The sequence below is a fragment of the Chiloscyllium plagiosum genome, chromosome 11 (genome assembly GCF_004010195.1).
Source record: "Chiloscyllium plagiosum isolate BGI_BamShark_2017 chromosome 11, ASM401019v2, whole genome shotgun sequence".
Lineage (NCBI taxonomy): Eukaryota > Metazoa > Chordata > Chondrichthyes > Orectolobiformes > Hemiscylliidae > Chiloscyllium > Chiloscyllium plagiosum.
In genome coordinates this window covers 59910587-59925689 of record NC_057720.1, presented here as the reverse complement: position 1 = coordinate 59925689, position 15103 = coordinate 59910587, and the positions used below count along the sequence as shown (strand labels likewise).

The window sequence follows — 15103 nt, the reverse complement described above, 5'->3', positions numbered from 1 at the left end:
ACCTCCTTCCATCTATCGCATTTCCAACGCCCCTCCCCCAAGTCCCTCCTCCCTACCTTTTATCTTAGCCTGCTTGGCACACTTTCCTCATTCCTGAAGAAGGGCTCATGCCTTAAACGTCAATTTTCCTGCTCCTTTGATGCTGCCTGACCTGCTGCGCTTTTCCAGCAACACATTTTCAGCTCTGATCTCCAGCATCTGCAGTCCTCACTTTCTCCTAGAAGATTTGAACACTATGGGCCACTTTTCTACTGCTGCAGGCTCTAGCTTTCTTCCCAACTATCAAACACATTGCCGATGTTTTGTATCATTTGATCACTCTGCTTTTTGTAATTTATATAAATGATTAAATGTAAGGAATTCAGTACTCAGCCCTGTAGGACATCACAGGAAACCACTGTTCAGTCATCAAAACGCCCTTTTATAAACTTTGCTTTCTGCTACTGAACCAAATTTGGATCCAACTTTCCAATTGCCATTTAAACCATAGGCTCTTACTTTTTTCAAGCCAAACTGTCAGATGGGATTTTGTTAAAGGCCTTGCTAACTTCCACATCGACAACATCAAGTGTGTTCCTCTCATTAATGTTGAATATTACTCCTTGGATAACTCAATCAATTTGGACAAGCTGGTTACTTTTAAAAATGCCAGACCCCTGAATATTTCCTGTTATTATGTTTATACCATGCAGTGTTTCACATTCTTCTTTAATTACATCAATTGCATCATACCCCTGTTAGTTGCAAAGTATTCATTTTGAAGCATGCCTCCATACATGTTGCCTTTTCTTTTTTTATCTCATCAGGCCCTTGCCTTTTTCATGCATTTTGTAGAACATTTTTGAGTTCTTCTTGATTTTCCACTTCTGAATGTTTTTATGCCCTCTCTGTGCTCTCCTAACTTCTTTTCAGCTTTATCTTTGGATTTTCTATACTCCTGTAAGCTTTCTGCAGAACTGTGTTGAGTTGTCAGTAAGTGACATAAACAGTCCTTTTTATGCCATACTTCTCCTATTCTCTGTGCACTTAGACATCCAGAGGTGGGGTGCCAGATTTGACAGTCCCACATTTTTCTTTATGGAAGCATGTTTGTCCTGACTGGTGTAGTATGGGTCTTTGAATTTGGAACATCGGAAAATGTACCGTTTTCATTTTAGAATGCTTCTGATGGGAGAACCAGTACATAGAGTCATAGAGATGTACAGCATGGAAACAGACCCTTCGGTTCAACCCAGTAGATAGTAAGTATTAGGTAGTCCATGGCAAGTTAAAGGTTATATGAGTCAGAGGCTAAAATTATGTCACAGTGCTCCTGACCAAGTGCAAAAAGAAGTCTTTCTGGGGAATAGCCTGAGCTGTTGATTAATGGCACATCCTGCCCCACAATTAACCATCAGTTATTTTCTGTGTTGCTAGGATTTGCAAGATGAACTGGGCAGAGAGAAGTTGCGGACCCAACAAGAAATGCAAGTAGGTGTCAATTACTTTATATCCATTACACTACATCAGTGTGAGATTGTGCCTTGTTTCTGTTCATTTTACCAACTTCAGTGTATTCATAGCTCCAATACAGCTAATTATGTTCACTGACACTGGTTCTGCCACATTTAATATCATGAGATACATAATCAAATCTCTATAACTCCATGTTATTTAGTCATCCTTGTTATTAACTACAGAGTTCATCTTGGTGTCTTCTGAAATAATGTGTACTCTGACATAGTTTACAACACAAAATAGGTCTGAAGTGTTATAGAGTGTAGTGAAACAGCTTTGTTTCCATTGCACTGGAAAGGCATTTGAGATCAGCTGAATCTGGGTTTTTTTAAATCCAAAACAATCCTTATATGAATGTAACAATTTGTTTCATTATTTTACTGAAGCTCTAAGTAGAGAATTTCAATTAATCAATTTGTCCAGAGTGGTGAATTAAAGAGATGCACATTATTCAATACTAAAGTGTAAGCTTTGGTTCTCTAATAGCTCCTTTATTAGAGAGTTGTGGGTTCAGATTCTATTTCAGGGATTAAGTACATAATATGGACTCTGTGATTATCGTGTTTCTGATTAATGCTACATTTCCGATGTCACTTTAAATAATGGAATTGTCTGTTTGTTCAGGATTTAGAAGATCCTGTGCCAAAAGCCAATTAACCAGTGTCTTATATTTACCTACATTACAATAGTGAGTAACTTCAGAATAATAAAGCCATAGAGTTTTCACAGCACAGGAAGAAGTCCTTGGGCCATCAGGTCTGCGCCAGTCATCCAACATCCTTCTATTCTGATCCCATTTTTCAGCACTTCGCCCATAGCCTTATGTGCTGTAGTGTTTCAGGTGTTCATCTAAGTAGTTCTTAAAAGTCTTGAGCATTCTTCCTCTACCACCTTTCAGACAGTGATTTCCAGATGCTCACAACCCTATGGGTGAAAAAATGTTTCCTCAAATTACTTCTCAAACCTCCTTGACATAAAACTGTGACCCTGGCTATTGACATGTCTAATAAAGGGAAATGTTTCTCCCTACCTACCCTGTCTCTATCTCTCAGAACTCAATCAGAATGTTTTTCCAATATTGTCCCTCCCTGTTAGACTGGTTGACCTGCAGTTTCCTAGTTTATTCCTGTCACCCTCTTAGATAATGATACAACATTAACTGTCCTTCAGTCCTCTGGCAACTCCCCTGTGACCAGAGAGGATGTAAAAATCAATGTCAAGAGTTCCTGCAGTCTTCTCTCTTGCCTCTCACAGCAAACTTGGATATAACTCATCCAGGCCTCGAGGTTTATTGAACTTCAAGCCTGCTATAACCTCTCACACCTCCTCCCTCTTAACAATAATTTGTTCAAGTATATCATAGTGCTCCTTCCTGATTCCAAGACCTACATTGTCCTTCTCTATTGTGATATTTATTTATTTAAAACCTAAGCTACGTCTTCCGGCTCCATACAAACTAATGGGCCCTGCTCTTTATTTGGTCATTTGCTTGCTCCTAATATACTTATAAAATGTCTTTGGATTTTTCCTAATGTTATCTGCCAGTGTTTTCTCATGTCCCCTTTTTTGCTCTCCTAATTTCTTTATTATGCAATCCCTTGCACTTTCTATACTCCTCTCGGGCATCTGCTGTTTTGAGCTGTTAGTATTTACCATAAGCTTCCTTTTTATTTTTTATAATCCAATTCTGTACATACTTTGACATCAAGGCGTCTCTGGACTTGCTGGTCTTACCTTTCACCTTTACGGGAACATGTGGCCCAGCAAACTCGCTGTCACCTTTTTGAATATTTTCCAATGCTTTGATGTCAATTTTCCTGCAACTAGCTACTGTTAGTCCACTTTGGCCAGATCCTGTTTTATCTTCTTAATATGAATCTTGCTCCAGCTCAGGATCTCATTATCATTGAAATGCTCCCCCTGAAATGGACACATTTCAAGAATTCTACCCCATTCTGTATCTATACTTTGGGACATCTTGATTATTCTTATACATTTTCTGTCTGGAGATAATGTAAAGTTATTAAATTTACTGCATTTATTTTAATAATTCCTCAATTATCTGTGTATTTGTAAGGACTGGTGGCATATTCATGTGAACATAGAATAATAGGAACAGGCCCTTTAGCCGACCATGTATGCATCAACCATGATGCCATTCTAAACTAATCCCATTTGCTTGCACATAGTCTGTATCCCTCTATTTTCTGCTTGTTATGTGTCAATGTAAGTGACTGAAAAGTTTGTGGGTAAATCACCACAAGTAACCTTTAATTTGGCTACTTGTTAAAAAATCTCATAATCAAGTACTGGAATAATAATTTAAGCTTTATTACGTGTGGCAAGCAAAATAACACCTCTCAAGTAAACAAGTTGAGCCTCCCAACCCAACTTGGTTGTGACCTGATTAATAGTAGAACTTGGCCACGATGCCAGTCTACAGTGTCGGTCTCTGAAAGTGTCCAGGGTTTGATCCTGATACAGTTTGTTCTTCAAAGTTCTGCTAAAAGGGGAGTTCTCATGTTTGATTCTTAGATTTTCATCTTTCAGCCTATGAAGCGATATATTGATGATTCTTTTGAGTCCTTTCATCCAAGATATTGATCATTCTCTTGAAATCCTTGAGACTGTAGCTTGCTTCCTTACCAGAAGTAACTTCTTTGTTCCTTGTTACATTTGGCCTTAAATGACTAATCAAAGGCACTCCTTAAATGTTTCTGCAGAGGAATCCTTCTCTTTTGTGGCAATAAAGCATCCAGTTTATCAGGCAGTTGTCAAAGTAGTTTTGTTTGTATAATCTTGACTCCCTTCAAAACATGGCTAATTGCCTTATCTCTATGTAACAGCCTATTTTTGTTGCTTAACAGCTTATTCCTGACAGTCATTGCTGCTGCTGCTTTCTTTGTGTAACAGTTTATCTTTTGATTCATTCAATCCATGAATAGTTAATAAAGTTCTGAAATCTATAATATCACGTGTTGCTATCATATCTGATCCTACTACTTCTCCTGGCAGCATGTTCCAGGCACTTGACACCTTTGTGTAAGACAAAAAGCATTGCCTCACACATCTCCTTTAAACTGTTCCTCTCTCACCTTAAACGTATGCCCCTAGTATTTAACATTTCCACCGTGGGGTAAAACATCATCCATGTTTCTCATAATTTTACTTCTATCAGCCTACCCTCAGCCTCTGACACTCTAGTGAAAACAATTCAAGTTTGTTCAATCTCTCCTAAAATCTAATTCACTCCAATGTAACTACTGTACATCCTAGTAAACCTTGTGTGCACCTTCTTTGAAGCATCCATATCCTTCCTATAGTGTGATGACCAGAACTGCAAACAATACTCCAAATGTGGTCTACTAAAGTATTACATGCTACTATTTAAATGCCTTTTGAAATTAGCAAATGAATAAAGGGCCAGAAAATATTTGGAGGCATTGGTTCAAGGATGAATGTTGTCTAGGACTCTTGAAGAATGTTCTGATCATCCTTTGGTTCAGTATCTCACCTGAAAACATGTAACTTTTGACAATGCAGCAATCCCTCAACTACAGTATTTTGAAGCAAGAGGCTAAATTGTTTGAGGTAAGAAAACTACCATGAAGTCTAGCTAACAAAACATGTCTGCAATAAAGTTTGTGCATGCTCAGTGTCTATTTGCTTCTACAAGTTATGAGCAATGCAACTTATTGGAACTTTATGCTTTATTTAATGAGACAACAGTTGACTGACTATATGTTTAAGAGTCAAAGTGTGGCACTGGAAAGGCACAACAGATCAGGCAGCATCCAAAAATTAGGAGAGTCAATGTTTGGGACAAAAGGCCTTCATCAGGAATGGGAAGGGGGCTGAGAAATAAATGTGGGGGTGGGGATGGGGCTGGGGCTGGTGGGAAGGAAGCCGGGAAGGTGACAGGTGGATGCAGATGGGGGAGTAATTGTGATGGGTCAGTAGGGATGTTGGAGTGCATGGATGGGATAGAAGATGGATGGGTCAGGCTAAGGGGGTGGTGCCGAGATGGAGGGTTGGACCTGGGATGAGGTAAGAGGAGGGGTGATTTGGAAACTAGTGAAGTTGATGCTGATGCTGTGTGATTGTAGGGTCCCAAGGCAGAAGATGAGGTGTTCTTCCTCCAGTTGGCGGATGGCTTTGATTTGGTGGTGAAGGAGGCCCAGGACTTGCACGTCCTTGGGGAAGTGGAAGAGGGAGTTGAAGTAGTTGGCTAAAGGGAGTTGGGATATGTTTAAGAGTCTAATCTCTTCTTGCAAGATTAGTTAATCTCCTTCATTTAATGGATTCACTATTGCACAAATGTTTCATGAAGATGCACATCAATATATTTGGAATTATGGGATGATCATGTTGAAAACATTGCATTGAGTCAAATTCAACACTAGAGCAATGTCAAACACTATTTTAATGAAAGGTCAGTGCAATTGTACCACTCAAACAAAATGATTTTTTGCGAGGCATTAAGACTTCAAATATAGACTATTCGGTGGCATGGTGGCTCAGTGGTTAGCACTGCTGCCTCACAGCACCAGGAACCTGGGTTTGATTCCATCCTCAGGTGACTGTCTGTATGGAGTTTCACATTCTCCCTGTGTCTGTGTGGGTTTCCTCCCACAATCTAAAGATGTGCAGGTTAAGCGAATTGGCCATGCTAAATTGCCCATAGTGCACAGGGATTCATAGGTTAGTTGCATGAGTCAGGTGTAAATATAGGATAAGGGATTGGTTACTTTTCAGAGGGTTCGGTGTGGACTTGTTGGGCCAAAGGGCCTGTTTCCACACTGTAAGGATTCTGTTCACAGACATATTTTCTCTCATTGTTGTGCTCCAGCATGTTAAAAGAAGGATCATGAGAAAGTCATCGTAATTCTGTGTGGCCCTTCCACTATTCCAGTGGTCAAGATCAGCAAATTAGAAAGGAAAACTGGACCTTGTGCATCTAAAAAGTCTAGTATTTCAAAACTTAGAAATACCTTTGACTTGCGTTCCTGTTTTGACCATACATTCTGTTATGTCACACATTGTTGGTTCAAACATAGGCTTAACTTTCTGTACCTTTTTGGAACAAAGTTCCATCAAAATAGGATTTTTACCCATCTTGCCAAATTTACTCCCAATCCAGATCAATTTCCTTGAGTTGGGATCATTGAAAAGGTGCATCTCAGTTGCTTGTGGATGCTTTCTGGCACCCATCAATGCAAACTAAATATTTAGGTGTTGACGCCTTTAATGGGAGATGCTGTCTGATCTTCAGAGTGCTTTAGCCCATGTAATGTTCCTTGCTTGCTCTCCTGACTCTGCAGGATGATATAGCAGTACTGCTGATTCATTCTGTTTGCATTGGTGGGTCCCTCTTAACAGCAAGCATCAGACCAGGTACTCGATATCCCAGTTATCCGTACCATTTGTTGGGAATTGGTGAATGTAAAATGACTTGTAAATCTACGCACAATAACAGAACAAAATGCTGTGCACAAAATCTCTGTGCTCTTTTGGGAATTTTTGAAGTATACGGAAAGACTCTAATTAGTCTAATGTTTTTTTCTAAAGCATCATTCAATTTGTGATTTGCATTATTCAAGAAAATTTTAAATAACTATTATCTGAACGTAAAAATTTTGAGCAGGAGCAGATCATACAACTCCCAATCTTTTTCACAATTCAATAAGTTCATGTGATCTTCTGTCTTGAATCTACTTTTCTGCCTATTCCCATGTCCCCTGAAAGAAGAAAATATAGGTCCATGTCAGCCTAAACTCACTCCATAGTGGAACATATCATAATTCTTTAGGGAAAGAGCTCCATATATTCATAGTGAAGGAATTTTCACTTCATTTCAATCCTAAATAATTGATCACCTATCCTGAGGTTATGTCCATGTTATAAATTCCCTAGCCGGGGGAACAACTTTTGTCTGTCTAACCTGTCATGTCCCTTTAGAATTTGGTATGTTTCAATTAGATCACATTTGATTCTTCTCAACTCCAAATGGAATAAGCCCAATTTAGTTGGCCTCTTCTTATAAAGCAACAGCTCAGCCCAGGAATCCAATCTGGTGAACCTTCGCTGCACTGCCTCTAGGACTGCCTAGCTTTCCAATATCCTACCTCTACTGGAACGCTAGTATTAAAGCCATCAGTCCTTGGATTTTAGTCTTGTACATCTTTCTAACACTTTTTCACTGTGGATATTAATCACTTTAGGTTTTTCATTTTTATCAGTCCCTTGTCTACCCTTGCTGTCTGGGCTTCAATTGTCCTTCCTTTGATTTTTGAGACCAGCACTGCAAGCTAAATTGAAGCCATAGCTGAATCAGTAATATTTTTTCCAAGATTGAGATCAGAGCTATAAGAAAAATGATTCCTCTCCCTATAGATCTTAGATTTGCAATTTTTATAATCTTCAATTGTTGTCAAACCGGAATTCAGTAATGAAGAAGCATGCCTTTGTTTTATGTGCAGTATTAAAATAAATTGGGAATAGTACCTGGCCAATTAACCCTGACAAATACTTCAAAGGAGAGAGAAGCTAGGATGGAATTAGAAGTTAATAACATTCTCGCCTCATCTCTGGAATTCAGTTATTTTATTCATATTTGAATCAAGGTTGTAATGAGGTCAGGAGCTGAGTGGCCCTGTCGGAACTTAAACTGGATATCAGTGAGCAAATTATTGCTGAGCAGGTACCACTTGCTAGTGCTGTTGATAACAGCTTCCATCACTTTACTGATGTTCAAAAGTAGACTGATGGGGTGGTAATTGGCTGAGTTACAATTTGTGTAGGCTTGGACTGTTTTCCCTGGAGCAGCGGAGACCTTATAGAGGTTTATAAAATCGTGAGGGGCATGAATAGGATAAATAGACAAGGTCTTTTCCCTTGGATGGGTGAGTCCAGAAATAGAGAGTGTAGGTTTAGGGTGAGAGGCGAAAGATTTAAAAGGGACATACGGGGCAACTTTTTCATGCAGAGGGTGGTGTGTGTATAGAATGAGCTGTCAGAGAAAGTGTAGAGGCTAGTACAATTACAACATTTAAAAGACATTTGGATGGGCATTTGAATAGGAAGGTTTTAATGGGATATGGGAAATGGGACTAGATTAGTTTAGGATATCTGGTTGGCAAAGAATGTTTCTGGGCTGTACATTTCTATGACTTTATATCTGAGCAACTTTCCATATCTGGGTAGATGGCAGTGTTGGAACAACTTGGCTAGAGGTATAGCAGGTTCTGGAGCACAGTCATCAGTATTGTTATTGGAATGTTGTCAGAGCTCACAGCTTTTGCACTATCCAATGTCTGTAACCATTTCTTGTGATCATGTGAGTCAATCAAATTGGCTAAAGACTAGAATCTGTGATGCCAGAGACCTTTGAAGGAGGCCAAGATAGATCATCCCCTCAGCACTGCCAGCTGAAGATTGTTGCAAATACTTCAGCCTTTTTCACTAACGTATGAGACTCTGTTGTCATTGAGGATGGAGATATTTGTGAAATCTTCTCCTCCAGTGAATTGTTTATTTGTCCAGATTGGACATGGCAGGACTGCACAACTTAGATCTGATCCATTGGTTATGGAATTACTTAGCTCTGTAATGCACTTGATGTGATTACATGGACTTTAACTAAGCTTGATAAATTTCCTCAAGAAAGTATGAGCCCAAGGAATCCAAGTAAAAGTGGCATATTGGATCCAAAATTGACTGAGAGGCGAGAAGTGGAGGGTGATGGCTCGAAGTCTCTTTTCAGTGGGGTTCCACAGGGCTCAGCGCTGGGGCCATTATTAACTTGTTTGTGGTGCACATTAACAATTTACTTAATGTGGAGAGTATGATCAAGAAATTTCTGAATAGAATCATAGAGTCATACAGATGTACAGCGTGGAAACAGACCCTTCAGTCCAACCCATCCATGCCAACCAGATATCCAAACCCAATCTAGTCCCACCTACCAGCACCCAGCCCATATCCCTCCAAACCTTTCCTATTCACATACCCATCCAGATGTCTTTTAAATGGTGTAATTGTACCAGCCTCCATCACTTCCTCTGTCAGTTCGTTCCATACTCCATACCACCCTGTGTGTGAAAACGTTGCCCCTTAGGTCTTTTTTATATCTTTCCCCTCTCACCCTAAACCTATGCCCTCTAGTTCTGGTCTCCCTGGCCCAGGGAAAAGACTTTGTCTATTTATCCTATCCATGCCCCTTATAATTTTGTAAACCTCTATAAGGTCACCTCTCAGCCTCCGATGCTCCAGGAAAAACAATCCCAGCCTGTTCAGCCTTTCCTTATAGTTCAAATCCTCCAACCCTGGCAACATCTTTGTAAATCTTTTCTTAACCCTTTCAAGTTTCACAACATCCTTCTGATAGGAAGGAGACCAGAATTGCACACAATATAACTTCGCCCAATGGTCCCTCCAAGATCAGTTGTGAATTTCACTGTTTGTTAATTTCCCAGATGCACTCTGATGTCCAGCCATACATGAATTCAAACAGCAAAGGCAGTGTCAGTATCTTTCTGTCTCTCTCTCTCTCTCCTGCACTGACCTCACCATGTGCTTCCTTTGTCTGTTCTTCTCCCTTTTAAAACTACTGTGTTTTGACTTTTTTTTTCTAAAGTTCTAAAATAATATAACAGCATATAGAACAGTAATTGCTGCTCCTGGAATTTGAGGAAATCACCTCCAGCGCCTAAAATACCTCAAAAAAGGAGCAGCTCTTACAGCCAGAAGTTTTTTCCGTCCTCCATCTTGGATTACCCAGAATCCTTTTTTGATGACATGAAAAATGGTAGGATGCTAAAACCAGCTGACCAGTCAACTGATCTAATCAGACAAAAGATCTGGTGGTAAGAGTGGAATCAATGATTGTGATAAATGGCCTCATCCTGATTTTCACTAAATTCAACTCGCAAAAGTTGGTGTTCTAGGCCAGAACGAGTTTGTGAGTGGAGAGACCTAAACACAGTTGTAAGGGCAGAATAGGTCAAAGGAAATAAAGAACTGGCTGAAAGTATGTTCTCTAAATTGCACACTCAGCTGTCTGTATTGGAGATGGAAATAAAAACAAGAAAAAAGGAACAAGTGTTATCTCCAACAATGAGCTGCATGCTGATCTCAGCTCAAAAAGATCAAGAACTTCTTTAGAATGTTTTTGTGACAGGAGAGGCAGATCGAGGAGTAGCAGATCAAGACCAGATACCCAGTAGAGAGTGTAGTTTAATGGGTTAGGAGCCTATAAAATAGAGAAGCTTTAATGGCTATGAACAAGCTATGTGGGAAACTAAGCAAAACAAAGAGCTGGACAGATGGAGAGGGTTTGCATATATACAGAGGGCAACCAGCGATGTTCCATAGGTGGCTATATATGGAGAAAGTACTGCCTGATGGCACACTTAAGGCTAGACTTGTAGCTCAAAGTTTAGAGGAACAATTGGGTGACCCGGAAGTAAAAGTGAACTCTGCAACAGTGGGCAGGACGAAGTGAGTTTGAGAGTTTTCCTAGCACTTTTGATATCAAAGCAGCCTTTTTGGTGAGGGAACAATGTCAAAGGGAAGTATTTTTAAAGCCTCCAAAATAAGCTGGAGATACAGAAGCAAAAGTTATGGAAGTTAAACAAATATGTTTATGGGATAAATGATACATCCAGGGGTGCGGTATTTTTCAGTTAGGTAAAAACTGATTGTATTTGGCTTAAAGCAGATTCAGCAATTTTCCATTGGTACTTTGAAGAAAAACTAGAAGGCATTTTCTTAATGCACTTAGATTTCCTGAGGGTACAATCTGAGGCATTTGTAAAATTATAAACAAATTCAAAATTGAATATCGGGTTTTAAAATACATAGAATTGGATATTAGACTGAACTGGGAATAATCCTGAATCAACAGTCTTGCCTAGAGAATAGTAGTAGGATCCAAATAAATGGGGCCAGACCTACACAAAACAGACTCTACAACCAAAAACAAAGTGGATCATTCGAAAAGTTTTTAACTGTGCAATTAAACTGGTCTTATGTGTTCGACCAAATGTGTTCCATGGCGTACTAAAATTAAGCATTATGTTATAAATATACTATTATTGGAGAAGCATGTAAGGCAAATAAGAGATTTTTAAAAATTGTGTTGAAGACTGAACACTCGGATTTCCAAAGGATCCAGAATGAATGAAATTAATAATTTTTCGTGACATCTTGCACATTAATTTCTCTGATGATTATTTTAGTATTTAAGTAGGGTTTCCTCTGACTCTATTGGCATGAGTTTAGAGGGATTGTGTGGAAATACATTTTCACCCAGAGGGTGATGAGAATCTAGAACCCACTGCCTGTGGGGCTGGTAGAGGCAGAAGCACTCATCATTTAAGAAGCATTTAGATGTACACTTGTGACACCAAGGCATACAAGACAATGGGCCAGGTGCTGCAAAATGGGATTAAAATAGTTTGGTGCTTAGTTTTGACAAGTACAGATCTGAAGGACACTTTTTGGTGTGCTGTAGATGTCAATGATAGCTGCAGACACTTGCATTTGTAGAAGAGATAAATAGTGTGGGATATAGGTAAAGCAGTGTTACTTCTGCAATCATTAACTGCTTATGCAAGGTAAATGAACTCACACCAGTGTATAATTGTTTCAGCCAAGAGCTGAGTTAACAAGAATGAAAACTATGTGAAGGAAATATATAATTGTTTTTGAATTAGCTAAAGTGTGCATACAAGAATGAAATGTGCCTGCAAACAATGGTTGATGTTACAGACAAATAGATAAGGTGCTGTGAGGGGACGGGGTTATGCCTGTACAAACAATAGTTATAAGCGAAAACAAGAACAAACCACAATCAAGAGGTCATAAGGTCATAGCAAGCAAGGAAGCAGATGGCAGTAAAGGAGGGTATACCTAACAATGGTCTACAGCAGGATGTGGTCAAACGGCCTTGTGAGGCCAGAAATAAGCATTTTGTCACAGATAAGGCAACAGATGAACAAGAGTAATGGGCGCCAGTCTTAGAGAATTGGGAGATGTAAACAGGGGAGGAGCAGTGGGAGGAGGGAAGAGGAACGAATTACATAAATATTGTGTACTCGTTAAACTATTTTGTAAATAGACACCACACCCCTCTTGCAAGAGCATAATAAACGATACTACTGCTTCAGATCTTGTCTCAGACTGAAATTATTAAAGTGAGTGAGCTTCGTTTCTCACAATAGTGATGTATTTGTTGAGTATTTTAAAGGAACAAGTGACTGGTGAGTGCTGTGTTGATAACCATTCATTCAAGAACAAATGTCACTTGAACAAGAATGTCTTGGGCAGAAATTGAGGATTGATCTTCCACATCTGAAAATGATGTTGGAAACGAGATTCCAAAATTCAGTGGGTTGATCCAAGTCATCACCTGTTTGATTGCTTTACAAAAGAAGTGCTTGGCTCAACAAATTTCTGGATCTCCTCCAAGAGGGGATGTCTTGTATTATAATAAATTATGAGAACTAAAAAATTTCATAATGTAACCTTTTTTATCAAGATTGCGGTGCATAGAATTTATTACAGACTGCATAATATAAGAATATGATTTGTATTTTATTTTATGATCTTAATTAGTGTAATCAATGACAAGCTAGAATTTGGCTTGATGATTTTATTTTTGGTTTTAATGAGGTGGTCTTTCACTAAAACACAAGTAAATGTTGCTGCAGATTTGGTTTTAACAATAAAGCAGGAGCTTATGATGCAAAAGAAATGAAGATGAAATTGAAAACATTGAACTATTTTACATATAACACACATTTTAAATACATTTTAAAGATTTTGTAACATGTCATCATTACATCCAGCAGTTCTCCTTTATCTACAGCATGTTACTTCCTGAAAGAACTCCGGTAAATTGGTTAAGCCTGATTTCCCTTTCATAAACCATGTTCACTCTGCTTGATTGCACTATATGTTCCCAAGTGGCCGGCTATAATTTCTTAAATAATAAGTTCTCGCATTTTCCTTTATAGCAGATATTTAATGGTAGAACAGGCTTGAGGGGCTGCGTGGCCTACTCCTAATCTTATGATATTACTAAGCTAGTTGGGCTGCAATTTCCTACTTTCTTTCTCCCTCCCTTTTTGAATAAAGCAGTTACATTCACTACTTTCTAAGGAGACCTTTCCCAAATCGGGGAATTTTGAATAATTAGAATTAGTGCATCATTAGCCACTACTTTTCAGACCGTAACATGAAAGTCTGTCAGGACTCGGGGATTTGTCAGTATGCACCTCCAGCAATATGTAGTGATTGTATATTTTACTTTTGAATTCCTCCTTCCCTTCTATTTCCTTATTTACAGCTATTTCTGACCTGTTATTTGTATCTTCTATTGTGAAAACTGATGTAAAGTACTTCTTTAATTTACCCATCATCTCCTTATCTTCCCCAGACACTCTCTTTGTCAGAATCCCACTCACTTTGTTTTTTAAAAAGAATAAAGTTAATGGAAACTTACTATCAGTTCTTTTATTTCCAGTTAGCTTTCTTTCTTATTCTAACTTTCCCATCATTAAATATTTGCCATTCTTGCTTTTTATATTCTGCGTAATCTTCTAACTCCCATTCATCTTTGTACAATTTATAGATTTTCTTTTAAGTTTAATAATATCTTTAACTTTTTCTGTTAACAAGGAATGGCAGGTCCTTCCCTTGGATTTTTTTCTCAGTAAAATATAATTATTCAGTGTTGCTTATTGAATCCACTTAAAGGTCTGCCATTGCATTTCTATAGGCCTACTCCTTAACCTAATTTGCCAGTTCACTTTAGCTAGCTCTGTTTTCATACCCTGTGCCCTGCATAAAATACCTTAATGTGCTATAAATGAAGTGCAAGTAGTACCATTGAGTGAAGCTGGCACGTAGATTCATAGAGATGTACAGCACAGAAACAGACCCTTCAATCCAACTCATCCATGCTGACCAGATATCCTAAATTAATTTAATCCCATTTGCCAACACTTGGCCCAAATGCTTCTATACCCTTCCTATTCATATTCTGGATTAGTAGTGCTGGAAGAGCACAGCGGTTCAGGCAGCATCCAAGGAGCTTCAAAATCGACGTTTTGGGCAAAAGCCCTTCGTCAGGAATAAAGGCAATGAGCCTGAAGCGTGGAGAGATAAGCTAGAGGAGGGTGCGGGTGGGGAGAAAGTAGCATAGAGTACAATGGGTGAGTGGGGGAGGAGATGAAGGTGATAGGTCAGGGAGGAGAGGGTGGAGTGGATAGGTGGAAAAGGAGATAGGCAGGTAGGACAAGTCCGGACAAGTCATGGGGACAGTGCTGAGCTGGAGGTTTGGAACTAGGGTGAGGTGGGGTAAGGGGAAATGAGGAAACTGTTGAAGTCCACATTGATGCCCTGGGGTTGAAGTGTTCCAAGGCGGAAGTTCTTCCTCCAGGCGTCTGGTGGTGAGGGAGCAGCGGTGAAGGAGGCCCAGGACCTCCATGTCCTCGGCAGAGTGGGAGGGGGAATTGAAATGTTGGGCCACGGGGCAGTGTGGAAGGTGAGCACCAGGGGCGTGCTGTCCTTGTTACGGTTGGAGGGGTGGGGTCTGAGGGCG

General features: G+C 39.4%; 1 protein-coding gene across 1 annotated transcript in view; it reads left to right on the top strand.

The window, feature by feature from the left end:
* Nucleotides 1-5106, top strand: part of LOC122554732 (myomegalin-like) — a 279918-nt gene extending 274812 nt beyond the window's left edge. Inside the window, exons 9-10 of the mRNA XM_043700110.1 lie at nt 1417-1470; nt 5041-5106. Coding sequence (XP_043556045.1) covers nt 1417-1470; nt 5041-5106 — 120 coding nt within the window. The remainder of the gene's footprint in view (nt 1-1416; nt 1471-5040) is intronic.
* The last annotated feature ends 9997 nt before the right edge of the window (nt 5107-15103 follow it).